This window comes from Ananas comosus, linkage group 5, assembly GCF_001540865.1.
Source record: "Ananas comosus cultivar F153 linkage group 5, ASM154086v1, whole genome shotgun sequence".
In the NCBI taxonomy this organism is placed as follows: Eukaryota; Viridiplantae; Streptophyta; class Magnoliopsida; order Poales; family Bromeliaceae; genus Ananas; species Ananas comosus.
The window spans coordinates 8,034,071-8,056,915 of record NC_033625.1 but is presented as its reverse complement, the minus strand read 5'-3'; the positions used below and the strand labels follow the sequence as shown (position 1 = coordinate 8,056,915).

At 39.9% G+C, this 22,845-nt stretch overlaps 1 protein-coding gene and 1 long non-coding RNA gene across 4 annotated transcripts; one reads left to right on the top strand and one right to left on the bottom strand.

Annotated features, from left to right (window-relative positions):
• Positions 6,708–11,144, top strand: LOC109710040. The gene is made up of 3 exons (XM_020232458.1): positions 6,708–7,480; positions 7,592–8,763; positions 10,796–11,144. Exons 2-3 carry the CDS (start codon positions 8,005–8,007, stop codon positions 10,967–10,969), a joined length of 933 nt encoding a protein of 310 aa, XP_020088047.1. The 5' UTR covers positions 6,708–7,480; positions 7,592–8,004; the 3' UTR covers positions 10,970–11,144.
• Positions 18,138–22,368, bottom strand: LOC109710841. 3 transcript variants are annotated; one of them, XR_002216452.1, is made up of 5 exons: positions 22,149–22,368; positions 21,449–22,073; positions 21,245–21,358; positions 21,097–21,157; positions 18,138–18,378 (listed from the first exon to the last, which is right to left on the bottom strand). It is a non-coding gene; the product is annotated as an uncharacterized LOC109710841 (long non-coding RNA). The 3 variants fall into 3 exon arrangements; XR_002216453.1 differs by having other exon boundaries at positions 18,141–18,378; positions 21,449–21,558; positions 21,817–22,368; XR_002216451.1 differs by having other exon boundaries at positions 18,141–18,378; positions 21,449–22,368.

Here is a 22,845-nt window from a genome sequence, read left to right as displayed (position 1 = left end):
TTCTCTTGCAACTTCCGCTTCACCGTATCGGGGAAGTAGTTGGCAAACACCGCCCTCCGGAACTCCTCCCACATCATAGGCGGAAGATCAGGCGATCGATCCCGCCTAACACGCTTCCACCACACCTTCGCCACCTTCTTGAGGCAATATGTGGCGAGGTACACCTTGTCCCTCTCCAAGGTGTTAAGATCCTCAAGGAGTGTCTCCATGGAGTCGATCCATGACTCCACGATCGCCGGCTCCACTACTCCACATTCGAAGGTAGGTGGGTTAAACTTCTGAAACTGAATGAGAGCTGCCAACATGCGCTCCCGCTCCGCCTCCTCCGCCGCACTATCGGGATTTGAGGTCCCCGATCCTGTCGGCATCATCGTAACTGGCACGGCCGCTGCGGCCACACTTTCGGCCGCACTCGGCACCACTGCAGGAGGCGCAGGGTGCACGGCCTCCCCGGGCGCCGCCGCCGCCGCCTGTTGCCGCTCCAAAGCCTCCTGGAGCCTCTCGATCTGCTCCCCTTGGCGCTGAACAGACTCCGCCTGCTGCCGCACTACGCCAATAAGCGCGGCCATCTGCTCCCGAAGCTCCCCGTCGCCACCTGCTCCGGGTTGCACGGGAGCCGCACTTGGCTCCTCGGCCATAGACCTCGTCCGCGGTCGACCACGAGGCAACTTAGGTCGTCCACGAGGCGGCATCGCTTCCTGAAATGAAGCAATTCATGTTAGTTACTCAGACAATATACTCGATTATACCCAATTGGCGAAAGTATACAAGTGCATTTATTTTCCTTCCAAAGCATCATGTCGTCGGCTGCCGATCACAACACAAAGGAAAGAAAACAAATAACAACTTTAAGTTAGCCTCTAACCACATTAGAGACTTATTAGCATTAACCCAATCATAAGCTTTCGCTATATTTGTTCAACGTCACTCACGTTTCCTAGATCCTTAAGGTCTTTCCATTCCTAAGGGTCTCTAGGTCCATCCTATGCTTTCACCTTTGGCTCTTTTACTCTCTGATACCAAATTATCTGTCACTCCCCGAGCCCGATCCCTTTTGGCCGGTTCGAGAGCGTCAAACAGACGCCAAACGGACAGAGCTTCCCCTGTCTGCCCAAGGCCCAACACAAGTATCAATAGAGTACAAATTTGCATAAGCGGAAGCATACACAATGGCTTGCACGAGGGCAAGCAATAGCCAAGGTGAAAGAATTAACCATTCAATATACAAGTAATATGACTAAATTTAAATCACATACATGTATCCAACTATAATCAAGTTCTGTCACATTCTTGCATCATTTCTTTTTACATCTCATTTCTCCCAAAATATAACTTTTGACATTTAAAGTAAATATTCTTTACATCATTCATTAAAGCAAGTTCATAATACTAAAATCATCAAATACAAAAGATGATAGTAAAGGGTGTGCAACTACAAAATGAAATCCATCTCGGGCGGTCTCTACCTAGGGCGCGATGCCCTTACCGCGATCATCTGCCGGCTCGCTCGGTCCCGGCTCTGTGGAAATAGTGGGGTGAGAACTACAACAAAGTTCCCAGTGGGTTCGGCAACCAACCACGCCGACTATCCCACTAGGTCTAATCAGGCATAATAGAAGAAAGAATAGATAATAACCAACTAACAAATGCAGCTAATATGCCTGAACGATAAATAAAACTATGCTCGATAGAATGCTCATGATGAATGCAAGATTAACTTTTCATTACCCAATCTCATGGCTAGCCCGTAGGTTTCGCCCTCACAAACTCACCAACCCAAATCCCTATAGTCGGGGAGATAACCGCTACGACCCGACGGGACCGCCCTCTGGGGAGATAACCGCTACGACCCAGTGATGACAACTCCGGAGCACATCGCCCGAGGGGGAGCTACCGCCCTCGAGCAAGGACTATTAGGTGAGTACGATCAATCCTTAACTTTAAGGATTCCAAGTTCAATCCATTCCCTGACTCCAAGGAGAACCATGTTCATATGACCCTTAACTCTAAGGTGCATTTGTCATAATGTCACTAACCGAATTCACTTGCATTCTCTAACCTCTACTAGTGTCATGTACACGACTTGTTCTTGTTCTTTGTCATTGGTGCCACACTTGTTTTCTAGGTGCTATGTTCTTGTACTCATGCCACACTCTATGTCTACGTCAACATGTCACATTTATTTACTAACCCTTCTAGGTTCTTGTCCCATGTCATGCATATATAGGGTTACCAATTCTCATTCATTTACTACTATTTCTCAAGCATTAAAACTCATGTCATGCAATAGAAATTTACAATTAACCCTACTATGCAACATGCTCAATATAAGTACATATGCTCAAATATGACGCTTTAGACATAAAGGGATTTCCGATGTCCTTGGAATGCACCACCCACCTTAGATGGTTACAAGGATGCTACGGTGAATTTCTTGAAATTTTTGAAGCCCTAGTCCGCGTGCTGCGGCTATCTGTACGAAAAACGACGTTTTTGTCAATAACTTTGCATACATTCGTCGGATTGTCGAACCGAGCATTTCAACGCGTTTAAAATACCTTCAATTAGGTTTCTACATGATCAAAATATATCGAATCCTAACTTGGGCAAAACTCCTCTTTGGAATGCCCTAACATGCCATTTTTTGCATTTCCCCTAGATTGATCTCATTGCTAAGCAAAAGAAAGCTTAGATACACATGGAGAGTTCTCTAAGAAGGTTTCTAAGCTTTTAGAACCATCCCTAGGGCATCTACTTCGAGCCCTAGAGATCCACCATGAGAGGGGTCCAAGACAACCTTGGATTTCATGGTTTCAAGGTCTCTAGAGGGTTTCCTCACTTGTAGAGAGATCAAAATCCAAAAATCTAAGGTCTAAACCAAACCCTAAACTCATTTTTGCATAAGGACTCACCTTTGCCCAAGCTCCACCCAAGCCTTCTTGTTGGAGAGCTTCTAGAGCCACCCAAGCCTCCAAATCCACTTTCTCCAAGCTTTTCTCCTTCTTCTCCACGCCCTAGCCCAAGCTTTTAGAGAGAGGGAAAGAGAGGAAATGTGTAAGGACTGAGACTTTTGCAGTGTAGCTAAACTCTCAGTTGACGATATTTTAGTGTGTAATTTAATTACAAAAGCACTCGTCAAGTTTCAGACGAAAATGAGTTAAAACGGAAATTCTACACGATTTCCAAGTTTCACTTAAAGTGAATAGTAACTCGATTTTCCGGAGAAACCACGGTGGGAAGTTGGCTTCTGGCTCGTATCGAACTTCGTTCATAGCGGTCCAATAGCTCGTTTCGATCGGTTCAGCTGTTTTGGAACTATTGGCGCTGATAGATTTTGAGTTTGACGCACGGATTTTGAGAAAATCCAAAAATACATGTTTTATATGTATTTATGTGTTATTCCTTCTATTGGAAGAAAGATTGGATTTGGTCGCGAATCCGTGGTCGATCGTGGTGAAACGAAATGGTAGCTTTGTTGTCTCCGTCGTGCTGATCGCACTGGTGCAATCCGTTCGCAAATCTGACGGACGGATCTGCAGAGATTGCGTGTTGATCGAGGAGAGGTCTGTAATGGCAAAATGGTAATTTCGCAAAAGTCGCGATATTTTATGTACCGTTTCTCGTGGGATCGCACGTGGAGGGGTGTCCGCGCGTTTTACACGCGCTGTGAAGGACTCAGTAATAAATACTGAGGTTTGGTGGACTTATTTGCAAAGTTGCACCTTAGTATTTATAGCTCTTTAGGGTTTGGAGCCTTGTAACCCTAACCTAGCCCTAGCCGCACCCCCAGCCACCTTCACCCTACTTCCCTGCACCTGCTGCGTACGCCCAGGCCGCCGCCGACTTAGCCCCGGCCGGCCAACCGCCGCCGGAGCCACCTTCCTTCCCCCTCTCCCTCTCTTTCTCTCTCTCTCTCTCCTCTCGGGTTGTGAGGAAGCCCGAGACTACCGCCACCTTCAGACCCTCCGCCAGGGTCACCCCGTGCTCCGGCGAGCATCCCCGCCGAGCGCCGCCGCTGCTGCCACTGCAGCCTGCAGCCGACTTGGCCGAGCCCTGGCCGAGCAGACCGTGCGGCCTCTTCCTCGCTTTGCCGCCGCCCTGGGCGACTCCCGTAACACCTTCCCGACGTCAGGCCGCCGGCCGCCGCCGCCCCGAGCCGCCCAGAGTGCCGCCGCCGCCGCCTCGGCCAGCCCGCAGCCGCCCCAGACCCGCTCGGGCCGAGGCGAGCGTGCGACTCCACCCCTGCGCCGCCGCCGCTTGGGGCAGCACCCGAGGCGTCCCTCCGGCCTCCTGCAATCCTCCTCCGCCGTCTCGGAGCTCCCCGGCCGCCGCCGTGGCCGCAGGTGCCCGCGGAACCCGTGCCCTAGCCGTGCGGGCTTGTCTTGTTCCTCCGCCGCCGCCGCCGCTTCCAGCCGCTGTCTGAGGTGAGCACCTCACTCCTCTCCTCCCCCGCACCCATCCCTGGCCTCCGCGCGCGCCGCCGTGCCGCCGGAAGCCGGCCGGAGCAAGCTTGCTCCGGCCAAGCCCGAAATGGGGCTTTTGTGGGATGGCCTACTGTTCCGAGCTTCCCGGGGCTTCCCGATCTCTAAAAAAGGGAGCACGGTGATTGTACCAAGTCGCTGATCACCGTGCTCACCTTGGTTTCTGTCGGGAAGGCCCCGTTTCGCTGTTTCGGCGATGTCGCTCCGTTTCAGCCTTTTTGGCTGTTGTTCTGTGTTTGTGCATGCTTTTCCGGCGATCTGAGGCTGTTCCGATGCCTCCGGAGGTGAGCACGGTGACCGCTGGTTAGTGCTGATCACGGTGCTCACCTTATTTTGGATCAGCAGTGTCCGGTTAGTCCTGTTCGGCGAGATCTCCCTTGACTGCGCGATCTCCCTTGACTGCACGCTTTTCGCTGAACCTTCGGGTTGCTCCCGCGCTTCCCACAGTGAGCCGTTGTGCTCTGGATCATGAGCACGGCCTCCGGTACATCGAGACCAAGCTATATGTGTCTCAGTAGACCTTGGAAGTCCTCGGTTTGCGTGAACTAACCACTTGATCGCTCAAATCACATAAAATGATAGGATTTTATGTAATTTGAGGGACTTTTATGCAATTGTGCACCTTGTGGCTACTGTGGGCAACGCGTTGGTGTGTGTGGTAACCTCTGGACTGATTGTCCATGATCCGATAGCCTTTGCGGAAATCGAAGAGTCGGTTACGGTGCGTTTTTCGGCGAAATTAGCCGAAAGAACACAGATTCGATTCGGATTTCTTCCGACGTGGTTTGGTTGTCCGTTGAGTTGTCGCTGAGCCTTGTTGGCTGATCACCATCATCATTTTGTGGGTTCGATGATGACGGGTGAGCGACGGTGGGTTCCGGTGTCGAAATAGACACTTCCGGGAACCCGGATCCGAACAATTATCCAACGATAATTGTTGGGTTGTGTTACCTTGTGTTTACTGCCAAGACATTCAAATTGGTGTGTTTTGTGGCAGCGGGTGACTCGTGGTACGAGTTGGTGAGTTTCGGGACACTTAGTGGGTCCCGACGGCGTCCCGGTGTGGTTTTCGGGACTTCGGGCGAGTTACGGTAATCGGTATTGGGAAACCGATCTTCATGAAATTATTTGTGGGGTTGTGGATACTGTGATTATTAGTTGTGGGTTAGATACTAACCCGGTGGACCCTCTATAGGTCCTGTCGACATTCTTTTGCAGTCAGGAGACACTACAGGAAAAAGCTATTGTAGAGGCGGTTGCTCAAAGACGTTTGTAACAACCGCCTCTACAGAATCTGTTAGCGGCATATTAAAGGCGGTTTTAAAACCGCGCCTCTAAAATCCCCAAAAAAAATTCTACTTTTTTTTCCCCCATACATGCACTACTAAAAAAAACCCTAATCTATTTCCCCCCAAAACCAGCCACCTCTCCAACCTTCTCCCAAAAAACCACCTCCTCCACCCTCCTCCCAAAAAATCGGCCGCCTCCCCTCCCGGCGGTGATGACTGGTCCTCCCTGTTGCTGCCGCACTCGCTTCTACTCAGAGCCGGTCGCTGAGAGTGCCGCGTCTGTCGCGGCGACCTCTCCTTCAAAGTTCTCAGGTACGCCCGCTCCTCGTTCGCTCCGGCGCGTGACAGTTCTCCGCAGCGGCCAACCCCCCTGCCGCGGCGCGTACCCCCCGCGCCCCTTTCCTCCGCCCTCATCCTGGCAGCGCACCACCGTCCCACCCCGCCGCGTGCCCCTTTTCCCTCTGCCCTCTTTCTGGCAGCAGAGCTCACACCATCCTCCGGCAGGGCGCGCACCACCTCGCATCCCTTCCCCGCCACTACGCCCCTCCCTCGCAGCTGGCCCATCCCCCTCCGCTTTCCATGCCAGCGCCCCCCTCCCACCCCGACCGCCTACCCGCTCGCCCGCCCGCACGCCCTCACTGCTTATCCTAGTGGACTTTATTTTATACATTCTTAGATAATTTCTATAAATTAGTGCTGGCAGATTCTAGTAATTTATGGAACTGATGCATTGGTGATTGGTGTAGCTTTGCTTTTTTTGATGAAGAACAGTTGGAGTGTTTTTATTTACATGTAACTAGAGGATGATATATATTCACGAACATATTGCTAGTTAATTCGTATTGTTAGTTAGCTTTTTTATTCACATTTTATTACAAGTTCTTGCCACCATCCTGCAAAATGATTTATTTTGAAACTTACTAACCTATACCTTTTTTCTTTTTCCAGCATTGGGCACGAAAAGATTAGCGTCTGAAGAGTTCATCAATGATTGGGATAATAAAAGGCTAAATGCAGGGCATGCAATTCGGCTCAACATGTGGTGCCCAGTTCTTTATTGCAATAATCCTTACTTAATTAACCCAGGCCCCCAATTTAGAATACCAAACTTTTGCTTTCCCTTGCTTTGTAATGTATATATAAGTGTAGTAATGACACATACTGCAAACGTTATTTATTAAGTACTTATACTCCTTTTGTGTGGCTTAATTTACCTAACCAAAAGCATCTTTCGTGTTAATTAACTTAATTAATTCCATCATCAGCAAACTTTTTCTACGCAAACGTTTTTGTTTTCCTCTCTAATTTGCTAGGCTAATAGGGGCCAACACTGTAAAAAAAGCGAGTTCTTAGCCACTATATAACAATCGTCTTTTGTAAAATCATTTTGTGGCTTGATTGAGCTGTAGCCTCCAAAAGCTTCAGTTAGATGCATCTGCATTGGATCCGCGAGCAAATGATTAAAATGATTAACAGCTCTGCAGATTTACTTGCAATGTGTAAAGAAAAGGGATTCTTTGTAGTAGTTCTATTTTTGTTATTTGCAGGTAAGCTTGAATATCTTGTTTTGTTGCTGATTTTTGGAGTTTATAAGATTGTAGATCTTTTCCGTCGGCATTTGTATATATTTTTGGTGGAATTTAAGTGGGAGAGTATGATTGTGTGATGATGCTGATCTGGGAAGTTTTGCAAACAAGATATCAAACCCTTGTTAGTCCTTCTGATTCTATTTTTGGTTGTGCAGCATATAAGCATTGGAGATGTTTGTTAGCAGAGGTGAAGGATCTTTCTCTCTCTCTCTCTCTCTCTCTCTCACCTTAGGTCCAATGGAACAGTTTTTGGGACAAGTCAGTAACTGATCCGCCAACTGCCGTTCTCCTGCATAGGATTCTAGGCTGCAGGAAGAATTTGGGTAAGTTCATTATTCTGGCTTTTAAGTATCGAGACAATTGCTTAAATTTTTAACCTTTTTCACTTCTTTCCAATTATATGCTACTTCCGGTTCTTTGTAAGATCTTTTGACCACATGCCAATAATCTAGAATTTGCCATTTGATCTTGATCGGTGAAGAAGACTATTAAATAGATTTGGTTAGCTTGTCAAATTTAGTACCTGTTTGCTTTATTGATTGATTAATTTATTGTTTGGGACACTTATTATATCTCATATGAAAGTCTCTTAACAATTCATTTTGTTCTATATGTCGAGTTTAGAAATTTATTGCACTATACTGAATGCAAATAATTTTTTTTTATTTCAGTTATTTTTCTATAATGGATAAAAGTTGGATGACCAAACCTCGAAATAGTGATGCATATAAAAATGGAGTCTTACAATTTCTGGAATTTGCATTTTGTAATGCATCCTATAGTGGCAAAATAATGTGTCCTTGTGTACGCTGTGTTAATTGTTCATTACAAACATACGAGGATGCGAAGATACACTTGATATGTGATGGCTTTCTAAGGGGATATACTAGATGGATTTGCCATGGAGAGGACGCTTTATCTTTTAATTCCCCAATTAATACTGCCACGTCTTCTTCAGCTTCTCAGTCTTTACATATGCAAGAAGCTTTACAAGTGCAAGAGTGCATCCCTATCACCCAAAACTTTAGAAGATCAGATGACATACATGGACTTTTACATGATGCCATTGGCTTAGCCGGTGAACCAACTAATGAAACAAATATACCAACTAATGAATTTGATGAAAGGGATGGCCCAGAACAATCTACAGAAGAACCTCGCATGGAACAATCTAATGAAGAGACTAATGGAAATCATGATTTTCATAAACTATTAAAAGATGCAAATGAAGAATTATATCCGGGATGTAAGACATTTTCAAAACTCTCTTTTATACTCCATTTGTTCCATTTGAAATGTCTAAATGGTTGGTCAGGAGAATCATTTACTATGTTGCTAGAGATATTGGCTGATGCATTTCCTGAAGGTACTTCATTACCCCGTTCTTCATATGAAGCAAAAAAAATTATTAAGGCCTTAGGTCTTAGTTATGAAAAAATTCATTGTTGTCCAAATGATTGCATATTATTTCACGGTGAAAAAAAAAATCAGGAAGTGTGCGATGTGTGTGGGTCATCTCGTTGGAAAACTACTAGTACAGAAAATGATCACATTTCAAACAATGAAGAAAGTACTTCTAATGCATCTGCCATACCAAAACAAAAGAGAAAGATTCCAAAAAAAGTTTTGCGTTATTTTCCTCTTATACCAAGATTGCAAAGGCTTTTTGCCTCTACGAGAACATCAAATGATATGAGATGGCACAACGTGGATCGTAAGAAGGATGGGCTATTAAGACATCCTGCAGATGGTGAAGCGTGGAAAGCATTCGATGAACGATACGTAGATTTCTCCTCTGATTCCCGCAATGTGAGGCTTGCTCTTTGTAGTGATGGTTTCAACCCATTTCGAACAATGAGTACTACCTATAGTACATGGCCGGTTGTATTGGTTACATATAATTTACCACCTTGGATTTGTATGAAACAATCATCTTTTATATTATCAATGATTATTCCAGGTGAAAAAGGTCCGGGAAATGATATTGATGTTTTTCTACAACCTTTAATTGAGGAATTAAAAAAATTATGGGAGGGCGTTGAGACGTATGATGCTTCAAGCCAACAAAATTTTCATATGCGGGCTGCATTATTATGGACTATAAATGACTTTCCTGCATATGCAATTTTGTCTGGCTGGAGCACTAAAGGAAAGTTTGCATGCCCTTGTTGTGCGGAGCAAACACAATCTAGGTGGTTACGCCATGGAGGGAAGTATTGTTACATGGGTCATCGTCGTTGGTTACCTGAGGGACATATATTTCGTTATCAAAAAGACTTTTTTGACGGCACAGAGGAGATAAGGAGTGCACCTACTCGGATAGCTGGGGTTGATATATTAAGGCAAATGCATGGCATGCAATTCAAATTTGGTAAACCGCCAACAATAAATGACAAAGGAATAAATAGTAAGAGAACCAAAAAGAAGAGACAGGCGAGAAATGACAATACAACAAGAAGTGAATGTCTTTCTAGTTCAGAATCTAGTGGCGCATTGAGGTGGTGGAAAAAGAAAAGCATTTTCTTTGAATTACCATATTGGCAATATAATTTGTTGCGGCATAATTTAGATGTGATGCACATAGAGAAAAATGTATTTGACAATTTTATTGGCACTTTATTGAATCTTGACAATAAAACAAAAGACAATTCAAAGGCACGACTGGATTTAGTAGAATTGGGCATTAGATCTGAACTCCATCCCCAGTTACTTGCAAATGGAAAGACAAGATTACCTCCAGCTTGCTTCACGATGTCTAAAAAGGAAAAAAGAATTCTTTGTCAAGTTCTCAAGGATATTAAAACGCCCGATGGTTATGCTTCAAATATTTCAAGATGTGTTAATGTTAACGACTGTAAAATTAGTGGTCTTAAAAGTCATGATTGCCATATTTTGATTGAGGATATACTACCATTGGCATTACGAGCATCAAGCCCATCTAAGGAAGTGACCTTGATCGCAATTGAATTGGCCTTTTTCTTTAAATCATTATGTTCGAAGGTGTTGGATGTGAATGAGCTTGACAAAATACAAAGCCGCATTATACTTGCTCTTTGCCACATGGAAAGAATCTTTCTACCCTCATTTTTCACCATTATGGTTCACTTAATGATTCATTTAGTAGAAGAGGCAAGATTAGGTGGTCCGGTACAATATCGTTGGATGTATTCTTCGGAGAGGTAAATATTAATTAATTACTTATTTATTATTAATTTATATATGACTTATAAAGATATAATTTGTCTTAACTTTTATATTCTCTATTATTTTAGGAACTTTGTACGAATGAAGTCATATGTACGTAATAGATCTCATCCTGAAGGGTCAATAGCTGAAGGATATATCGCCGAAGAATGTTTGTCATTCTGTTCACGATATCTAGATAGTGTTGAAACAAGATTTAATCGACCCATAAGGAATCCCGATCCACCTAAAAATGGAACAGAAGGGTTATATTTATTTTCAAGTGCTGGTAGTCCTATTGGAAAGATTGAAAATATTATACTGGATCAAAAATCATGGGTTCAAGCACATCGTTATGTCCTTCGTCATTATGATGACCTTGAGCCTTTTCGCCAGTAAGTCAGAGTTATCTTACTTATTCTATTGATACTTGACATTTATATATAAATTGAAATAAAACTAACTTTATTTGAATATAGACAATTTATTGATTCAGAGAAAAGAAAACGACGCCGTCATACGCGCCTCAGTGGTCACGATATAGAAAAATTGGTAAATGAGAGATTTCATGAATGGTTACAAAGTAAGGTATATATTGTTTACCACTTGTAATATTTTTAAGAATTTAAAGTAATAGAGTATGTACTAATATTTTTTACAATATAGGTTATGAGGATGGATGATTCAACTATTTCAGAAGAAATTCAAGTTCTGGGTAGAGGTCCTAACAAATTTGCAAGAAGATATAGTGGATTTATTATCAATGGTTTCAGATTTCATACGCAAGCTCGTGAAGAAAATAGAAAGACCCAAAATAGTGGTGTTGTTAATACTTCGGAAATAGACGGCATAAACTATTATGGTCGATTGAAGGACATCATTGAATTAAATTATTATGGTCATTTCAAGGTTGTCTTATTCAAATGTGATTGGGTTGATGTTCATCACAGTATGGGCATTAAGCATGATGAGTTTGGTTTTACCCTTATAAACTTTTCTTGCTTAATACATACCGGTGCAGAGTTGAAAGATGATCCTTATGTATTTTCATCACAAGTAGAACAAGTATTTTATGTGCAAATACCAAAAGATGAGAATTGGTCTTCAGTGGTGAGAATTAAACCGAGAGATTTGTTTGATATGGGTCGAGATTTGACGGATGACACTTTTGTAGTTTCCTCACATATTCAAACTTTAGATGAGAATGAACATCCAAATTGGATCAGAGTTAATGCAAATGAAGATGACAATGATGAAGCATAATTTTTCTTATCATTATTGAAATATGGCCATTTCTCATGCATTTGTTAAATTTTCTTCTCAGGTTTGGTTAATGAATATACTTTAACTCGATCTATATTTGGTTAATTGAGTTTTATTATTTTGCATATGCTTGATTTACATGCTGATTGGTTATCATATGTAGGAAATTACAAAATGTCCTCGAGCTCTCGAAGATTGCGCAATTGCAATATTGTCACTTCTACCTCTCAAGATGACTTACAAGGTCAAGAACCAGTAGGAGAGAAGCAAGTACCATCTTACTCGAAAACCTCGACAAATTCAAGTAACACCGAGATTGAAAATAACAATCAAAATGAGTTGTTTCTTTGGATCATTGGTAAGCAGAAATTTAATTTTTTTAATTATGTTGTGTGTAAGCTTGACCTACTATTGAAAATAACATATTTAAATTTATTTTCAGGTGCAGATAAAAATCGACGTAAGAAGCGAGGAAGAACAACACTGGCAGATGTGTGGAACCTTCTTGAAGGAGAAAGGATTGATGTGGAAGTTGATAAATACGGGGTTCCATGCACCTATGCAGGATCGGTCCTTGGATCATTTTTAGGAGTAATCGCGAAGAATGGAACGTTTGCTCCTTTAAATATTCCGCGGTGGGATAATCAAACATTTAATCCATTCAAAGAAAAAATGCTAAAGCATATTGAGGTTCTTTCATCTTTGCTTATTACTTTACTTTTTTGTTTGGTATGTTTGTAAACTTTTATTAGAATAGACTTTTAACATAAAGCTTTTAATTTATGAGTAGGCGAAGTTTAGATATCCCGAGGGAACAAGACATTGGGTGTTGGCATCATTGAACAAAAAATGGAGAGATTACAAAAGTGAATTAAAAAGTGAATACTTTTCAGATGATAAACCGATCCAAGAATTAGTTAACAATGTGCCACTTGGTGTGATTAGAGATCAATGGACTAGTCTAATAGCACATTGGTCCACCGAGGAAAGTAAGGTATAAACACTTTATGTTTATAGCAATGTTGCTTAATTATAGTGTTATATGTTCATTTTTTTAAAAAAATCTCTATTTCTTATCATAGAACCTTTGTCGAGTTAATTCAACTTCTGCAAAATTGGTGAAGATGGCGCACACATCGGGCAGAAAAAGTTATGCAAGGAAGCGAAAGGAAATGGTAATAACTTAACATATAAAATTTTTTATTTTAAATAATGAGTCATTATCTTTATCATTTAGAAATCGTTATTTACAATTATATATAGGAAATTGCTCTTGGCAAAGAACCAGATCGGCTAACTTTTTGGGAGGTAACTCATAAGAAAAAGAATGAAAATTTTGTGAATGAGGATGCGGGGAAAAGTTTGGTAAGTATAATTTTCTATCGCATAGTTATATTTACTATTCATATAATTATGACATAGTAATATTTTTTTTCTCAAATTGCTAATAGGATGCAGCACGTGCAAAGTTTGTTACACTTTCACAAGGTTCCGAATCTGACACGAACAAATTAATGGACAAAGCCTTTATAGATATCATGGGTCCTGAACATAATGGCCGTGTGAAAGGCTTAGGGTTGGGACCTACGCTAAGATCATATTATGGCGTGAAGCATATAAACTTTCCTACAACAAGCGAATCAAGAGAAGGCCAACCAGGAGAAGTAGAAAAGCTTAAAGAAGAGATGCAAGAGATGCGAGATGAATTGCATCGACTTAAAACACTATTTTCGGATACAATATTGCTCAATTCTCGAGTATGCTAAATTTTTATCCTCAACAAATTTTATTGATTTTTTCATATAATTAATGATTTCTATATTGTTTGATTCTTTTAGGTGGTTGCGGGCGATAATAATTTGGTCGATGCGCTTTCTCCGAACATTCATTCATCGAATGCGAGTCACGAGCCTACAAATGGAGGACATCAAAAAAGCTAATTAATTTTTTGTAAACAGTTGACAACTGAAGTGTTGACTAATTTTGGAAGTGTTTAAACTTTACATTACCTAGTTATGTTGCTTCTATGCTATAGACTCTGAATGAGGTCATGTTTTGGATTATACACTATCTTGAATTATGAATTTTTGTGAATGTGAACTTTATTTCGCATTGGAAATTATTTTGCTTGTGTTATTAATGTATGTTGTAAATTAATTGTTAAGTTTGATGTGCATTATTATTTGATATAATATGTTTGTCAATGAAATTGTAATGTTATGTGCAATAAATAATTATTGAAAATTTTTTTTTTGCTATTTCTTACGTAGAGGCGGTTCAAACCGCCTCTAAGTATTATTATGGTTTGCTTACCTGTAGAGGCAGTGGCAACCGCCTCTAAAGAGCAAACCGCCACTCAAAAAATAGTAGAGGCGGTTTAAACCGCCTCTATGATATGACATTCATAGAGGCGGTTTAAACCGCCTCTATGATTCGACATTAATAGGGGCGGTTTAAACCGCCTCTATATTATTAAGAAAATATAAATAAAATTATAAAAAAATGAATAAAAAAATATATTGAGGTGGTTCAAACCGCCCCTACTAGACCGCCTCTAGCAGTCCCCGGCGGTCGGTCAAACCGCCTCTACGGATGTAGAGGCGGTGTCTACGCCGGCGTTTTAGAGGCGGTCGCTGAAACCGCCTCTACAATTCGTAGAGGCGGTTTAAACCGCCTCTACCGGCGGTAAAAACCGCCTCTACAAGCATATTTTCCTGTAGTGAGACAGACGCGATATCCTTACAGGTGGGTACTTCGATCCGACGTCGGTATAGTGGTGCACGCTTGGTGACGGTTTCTTACCCTTACTCTTCTGTTGTTACTATCGCATAGTATATTGAGCCTTGCACCCTTGTTTATTCGTTATACTCTACTCGTTGTTTGTATGCTTAGTATCCTGAGTAGGAGTAGAGTAGTTCTATCTACATGCGTATCTGTTGACCTAGTTGGTCTGTTGTTGCATTCAGTATCTGTTGACCTAGTTGGTTGGTTGTGCATTCCGTATCTGTTGACCTGGTTGGTCAGTTCTCGTACTTCGTATCAGTGACCTTGCTGGTCGGTTGGACTCTGTGGACCTTGGGTCCAGGTAACACATTGACTCTCTCGTCATGTGTTTCGATCTGGTTGATCGAGGTTCGGCGTTGTACGTCCTTGTTTCTGGCTTCGGCCTAGGCACCGGTTTCAGCCGGTTTTTGTATTGAGCATACCATCATGACTTAGTCACAGCACTTGGGGGTATTCACGACACCGGATCGGTTTGGCCACCGATCGGAGGTGTACTTATCCGGATGGGTCGTCCTATGGGGCGGGTGAATCAGGTCGGTGCAGGTTAGTGACAGGCAGCGCTTGAGGTCTGCGGACCAATATAGCAGGTACCAGATTGGGTATATTTGGACTTCTTGTCCGGTTGACGCATATAACTATAGTAGCGGTTGTTGCTTGTATACCTTCAGTTCTTTCATTACATTGTCTTGCTACTATAGTCTTGTTACATGTATACATTCAGTTGTCCATTACAGTAGCGGTAGTTGTACTTCTTTCATATATATGTCTCTTTCATTCATTATTATTGCTATTGTATTTCTACTGACCCGTACTGTTGTTTAGCTCTTCCTGATCCGGTGAGTACTCCTCGCCTTCTTCGGCTTGCGGTACCCACTGGGAGGGGAGACATGTTTACATGTTCTCACCTCCCCCACCATTTTTCAGGTATTGCGGGCGGTGAGAGTCGAGACGAGATGTGAGACACGTTCGTAGCGGTCGATAGAGCTTCCGACCCAGGTTATTCGGTTTAGTTTCTACCCTTACTATTATGTTAATATAGCTCAGATAGTTTATATGGTTCAGTATTTTTATTACATTTGAAAATGTCGGTTTTCATGAATGTAATAAAGGGATTTGTGAAATTTGTGAAAAGAAAAATGATTTTCTACCCCTCGTGGTAGCGCGTTTTAAAAGAAAAGGTTTCCGTGTGGGGAACAGCTTTCAAAAGAGTTTTCTTATGGTTTTTATGTTTAAACACTAAATAATAAATATCTGGTGAATGGTGAATGAATGTTGTGTATTGTATATTCATGTAGTGTGGTTGTATCCTGGTTATACTCTGTTTGGAAATCTTGTACTTGTGCGACGCCGTGCAAATACAGGGAAGACTCTGTCCGTGTGAACAGTGAATTTTCTGTATTTGTGGCGGATCTGGCATTCCCCGGGGTTAGATTTTCAAAAAAAAAAAAAAATTTCCGCGGTGTTTTTAACCTAAAGGGACCCCGAGGTATGACAAAATGAGAGGGAGAGGAGAGGAGATGGGTTTTGCTGCGAAAATGGGAGAGGAATAGGCCAAATAACATGTTGTGACATTTGCAATTAGGCCCCTCAACTTAATTCTGTAGCAGACTTCACCCCTGCTGCCAGAGCCCCTGTGTACCGGTACACGGGTTTGTGTACCGGTACAGACCTGCGCAGAGGCTCCAACCCAAGAGCAAACTCTCTCGGTTTCGCAGGGCGTGTACCAGTACACGGGTCCCGTACCGGTACACCTTCGCACAGACTCAAACCCGAGAGCAACCTGTGCTCGGGTCGCTTGCTGTACCGGTACAGCCATCATGGCGTACCGGTACACAATGCTCCAGAATGCTGTTTTTGCATCGTTTCGACTCTACTTCGCGCCGTTCGATGCCAAAACCATTCCAATACTTCTTAAACCCATTTTTGCCCTCCAACTTTGTTGGAATGCAAAAATGGAACTCACCAATCCATTTCTCTCGACACTTTAACCAATTTGATGAAAGTTCGATTAACGTTTTCGGGTTTCGATACGTTACAGGGATAAAGTATAGGGATAAATACTAGTTAAAAGTTTAGTAATAACTTATATATCCCTTTAAATTTTCAAATAATCTTTATATCCTTTCAAATTTCAATACCTTGCAAAAATGCCTCTCCCGTAACTTTCCATCAATCTTTCATTAGATCCTCCTGCAATTCCCAAGAATCACACGATATAAAAAAAGATGTGTTAGATCTACAACCCACTTTAAGTTTTAATCCTACGGCAATTCCAATCCAATGGCTATTTTTTTTTCACTTGCCTTATGACCCTTTTTTTAAAAATTTAATAAACACCAAAAAGGGCTAATAATCTCAACACTTTTCGATAAAATGTTCTAGTGTTAGTATACTTACAAAATGAACTTAATTATGATCTTGCGATGAACGTGTCGCAGAGAAAGAAGACAAAAAGAATGAAAACGGGTAACAGAGGGAACAATCTATTAACCTATATGAATTCCCAATAATTTTGCCACATGGCAAGTTTTCCTCCATCCTCACTAATCATTTTTTTTGAATTGATCTTTAATTTGGCTTTTTCCCTCCCCTCCTCTCTATTCAATAACCTATAATTAATGTGCTTTTTAATATATACGTTTAGTTTTTTCTCTTCAATATTAGCCATTTACTCTTCCTCAAATAATTTCTAACATGCAAAATTAAAAGAGGAGAAGATAAATAGTTACTACATTCAAATATAGAGATTGGAGAAGAGCAAGGGAGAGCCTTCGGATTTAGGGGTAAGTAATTTTTATTTTCTTTATTTTAATCGCAAATTCTTACTAAGTATCAATTTAGAATTAATTTATTTACATTATTTTTTATATAGTGGTTGTATCAATCAAATATTTGATTTATGTGCATTATTTCGATTAATTTAGATGTTAGTTTTGATTTTATAATTGATGTGGTAGTTCTGACCCGCAACTTCTGATCATTCCATATCCAAAATAGTGCAAAATCCTGCAAATTTTTATGAGATTTTCATCACCATTGTCGTCATCATCGCAACATTATCATCTCTATCTTCATATGACCTTTTGTAAGTTTTTTTTAATGATGATTCTAGACATTTATCGATTTTCAATGGTCATATTGGTTAGCTCAATTCATACATTTTTCTATCCAAAAAATAAAACACACTTGAAATTTTATTTTCCAAACTCTTTTCTTCTTCCTCTTTAATGTTTTTTATTTTTTCTTCTATTATTTATCCGCCGCATCGCGCGGGTTACTACACTAGTTTTAATTGATAGATGATGATACGTCAACTTACAGATATTTTTACAAAATATTAGCATTTTAAAATGGCACATAAATTATTTTAAATTTTAAAAAACATATCAGTTATTTGCCTGCTTTTGAGCAGTACAGTATATTTATCCTCTCATCATATGAAGAAATATTTTGTCACGCCCTGGGCTTCAGCGGAAGCTCTCCAGTTACGTGCACAGACCCGCTGTGTACATCACAACCTTACAAGTACACCAAGCGTCTACAATCAATATAGTAAAAGTCTACTAACTTAATCAGGTAATCAGAGCAAAACTTTAAAAAACTCATAAACTTATACAACACATAACCTTATTACCACTGATAAGAACAAGTACAATTACATAAACCCAGTATACAACACTGAACTAAACTATATAAACTGGTAGAGGTTCATCTATTTAACATCGAGAAGGCTCTAGCTAGCCGCTGACCCCTCGCCGAGAACCCTAACTTTTTCCGCTGTGGAAGGCTCTGCACAAAAACAACCAACAAAAGGGCCTGAGAACTAAACAATAGTTCCTACTGGGTAAGCCGCCGAGAGTGACGAAGTACACCACTAGGTCAATTGAGGCATGAGTAAACAACAATAAGAAAATACAATAAATGCAACAAGTAAGGCCCTGTTTGGATGCATAGTTAAAAAACTCCATGGAATTTTTATTGTATGGTTTTGGTCTCAATGAAATACGGAATTCTGTAACAATAAAAAAATTCCACAGCTTCATTTTTAAGCTGTTTGGATACATATTATACAATTTCACAATATTTAAAACAATTAAATTTCTAAAATTTTAAAATACAAAATTCAAAATTCAAAATTCAAAATTTAAAAATAAAATTTTAAAAATTAAAATTCAAAATTCAAAATATAAAATTAAAATTTAAAATTTAAAATTAAAAAATTAAATTAGATTTTATGTTTTAAATTTGAAATTTGAAATTTAGAATTTGAAATTTCAAATTTGAAATTTGAAACTTTAAAATTTAAAACTTAAAGTATACCATTTAAACTTTAAATTTTGAAATTTAAAAAATCTATAATTAAAATTTTAAATTTCAAATTTAATAATTTATAAATTTACATATTTATAAATTTAAAATTTTAAATTTAAGTTTAAATTTAAATTTTGAAGATTGAAAATTAAAAATTAAAAATAAAATTAAAATTTGAAATTTGAAATTTGAAATTTGAAATTTGAACTTTTTGAAATTTGAAATTTGAAATTTGAACTTTTTGAAATTTGAAATTTGAAATTTGAAATTTGAAATTTGAAATTTGAAATTTGAAATTTGAACTTTTTGAAATTTGAAATTTGAAATTTGAAGTTTTTGAAATTTGAAATTTGAAATTCGAAATTTAAAATTTAAAATCAAAATTAAATTTGAAATTTAAAATCAAAATTAAATTTGAATTTTAAAATTTTAAAATTTGAAATTTAAAATTTTATGTTGAAATTTAAAATTTAGAAATTGATATATCTTTGGGAGCCCAAAATGGTGGAATTTTTTTTTCCTTTGGTTAAAGTGGATTGTAAGTTTACTCCATTTTTGGAGTATAGTATAATTATACTCCAAAAATTACGTCATTTTTTTTTCTTCCAAACGCTTCATAGGATTATTTTCCTACCGGCGTAGGATAGTTTAACTATGCTACGTTTTTAGAGGTATCCAAACGGGCCTAAATGAAGTAAATCAACTATAGCATGCCTCACAAGATATGTTTTCTAATATGTTTTATATATCAGTTCATCATCACAAGTTCTACAGTCATGCTAATTATCAGTTTAATAGCTATATGTCAAGCTATATGCAGAATATCCTCGTTATACTTTAGTAAGCTAATGACATCATATCGTTACTTCCTACACTAGCAAGAGTATATATTCAAGTACTGTCACTATAATATTGACTAACAGGGATGTCAACCTCTTAGTATGTTTATTACTAGGTATATTCAACTACTGATATAAAGTATCTTTACTACTATGTCCAACTAGGTTAAAGTCACTTACATTAACCTAATTAATAGGAGACTTACACATGGTAAAGTCTCAGCCCGTGCCGTGCCTAATGGCCCCATGGAAGTCAACACTACCCACGGCAATCCACTTCGGCATTCCGTCTCGTACAGAAGCGAGCAATCTGTCGCTAGGCTAACTCCGGAGTGCCGGCTTGTGGGGCACGACCCTCACAAGCATGTGCGAATAAGCACATTGGCAAGCAAGCGTAATCCATAGCATAGGTATCACAAGTTCATCATGTCTCTAACATAAAATCTCAACTCGACACAAGGTCGACACTGTAACACTAAGTTATAATCCATTATCAACTACTTGGTGACATGTTTCTACTAATAAATAGTGTGACTTAAACAAATACATGCTTTACATCACATCGATGTTTCTAATGGGCTATACCCGCACACTCACATGGAGCCCTCTCACTACTCCCTATATATAAGGAAAGTGGTTTACTAAGGTCAAACTCAATGACTCACGGTACATATTCTATGGTTCTACATAAACCTCCACTACTTAGAGTAAGCAAATATTAGGCAAGTACTTCTACTTGACTACACAAGTATATCCTCATGTCCAATTCTAGTCATTTAACTAGATCATTTTCAATAGTATAACATTTATGTTATGTTATAATGCTCAATTCTAGTTTACTTATTAGATCATAACAATCAAGAAGTTCATGCTAGTTCTATCAGATGAAAATAATAACCATTGTCATCACAATCATGCGAAACATCATCTATCATACTCTTTACATAATTCCATATAAAGGTGTAAATAACCTCACTATACATGATATACAAAGAGTTCCAACATTATGTCTATAACATGAAATTGCATGGTTTAACTCAAAGATGCTTCATCACAATACATTATTCATGGCTTTACAACTATTCCTTATTGAATGATGTCCTGCTTAACTTGTCTGCACAAGTTGATGTATGTCTTAAATACATGGTAATCGAACGAGTGATCTATGTCAAATAATCAATTTCATAATCCTACCTCTACTACGTAGAGGTTCTATTATATTCGATATGATATACATATTGGTGCTGCCCCAATTCATTCAAATAAACATGTATTCACATGAATATGCAACAATTCTAGTCCTATAATATTAAAGAAGACAAAGGGAATTCATCCATTTCGGTAAGGTCAAACCCACCAATTCACTGCCGACTTTCGTCAATCCCACAACCGAAGATGTTCTCTAGCTTCCAAGTGCCCTAGCAAGCATACTAATTCAATTATGAGTTGAACTTCAACTTTTACTAAAAATCTCATATATGCATCCAATCTAGGTAGAATCATACCTGGTTTAGAATCCACACTTGAACTTTCTTTTAAATCAGGTTGAAGCACTTCAAAACCGGCCTTTAAGAATCACCAAAACTCAATTCAAAGTGATCCGCAGTCTCCCAAGCATCCTAACAAATATTCCAAATTCAACTAGAAGCTCAACCAAGCTTTCACATAATAATCCTCACATAATCACATAGTCTAGGTTAGAATCTCACCTAGGAGTAACCAAACTTGAATTCCCTTTCTATTCAGGTTGGAACACATCAAACCAACCTTCCAAAGTTCATGAATCCCAGCCAAAGGAATCCAATATCCTACTGTGAACCTGCGGTGGACATACACCACAAACTCTTGCACAATTATTTCCAACATCTCAAAACTAGTAGCAAAGTTGGCTAGTACACCTTGTACAGCTCTAACTCAGTTTCTACTGAGTTAAGATTGAAGAATCACAACCAAACTCCACTTCTACAGCCACTATAAAGTTCCTCCAATTAGCTAGCAGCATAGAGCAAGAACAAGCTCACAATCCATTACTATAACCACTATTACATGAAACTAGAGAAGAGAGTTGTTAATTCACCTTCCCAAAGCTTTAATTCAGCTTTTCCTGGGATTAGAATTGAAGAACCACAGCTAAACCTCTCTGCTACAGCTGCTACAACTATCCTTAAAACCTGCTGGCAGCAAGAGTAAAGAACAAACTCAAATTTCACTACTAGCCTCTCAAACTTAGTAGCTAGTATAATAACTCACCTCACAAGGCTTCAACTCAGCTCTCACTGAGTTAGGGTACAGCAAACACATCTTTATAGCTGCTAAAACTCTTCTCCAATTCAGCTAGCAGCAAAGAACAAAGAACCAACATCAACTTCCCTACTAGCATCAAACTAGAGAGAGAAATGATTAGCTTACCTCATAAAACTTCAACTTAGCTTCCTACAGAGCTAAGGTCACGAAATACCTCTCCCCAAGACTCCTTTTCACTCTTCCACAGCTGCTCCAACTCACCAAACCAGCAAGCAACAAGAGAAAAGAGGAAAATAAAGCTTAAATCACTATTTCTACTTCTCTCAACTCCAAAACCCTAGATAGAGAAAGGGAATAGCTCAAATCTGGTTCTCTGGGCTAAGACATGGATAAACATCAGCTGGGGTCGAGCTGGAAGAGATAAGAACAGAGCTGGAGAAGGAAATGACCAAAACAGCCTTACTGCCACGCAACTACAGTGCTGGCACCGGTGGTCCATCATGCTGTCACAGCTACACAGTGCCAAAATACAGATTTTCGCATTTTGCAATGCACTTTTGCTTTTCCGGCCACTTGTTCGCTCCAGTAACTTGTCAAAAACCTCTTGACAACTCTTCAAAGGATGTAGAATAGTTTCAATTACTATTCTAACACTCGAACTTTGCAATTTGCTAAAGTTCAGTGTACTACACATTTATACAGAAAAACTACTACAATAAAAATGAGATAGAGTGACACTTCAAGTGTCCCTGTAAACGAGAGACGATCAAAAACTCATCTGCTAATGAATAGATAACGCGTACTCAAGCGCTTCCGCTCCATCTTGTCCATGCCGCAGTCCATGACTCCGCGGCTAGTCGCC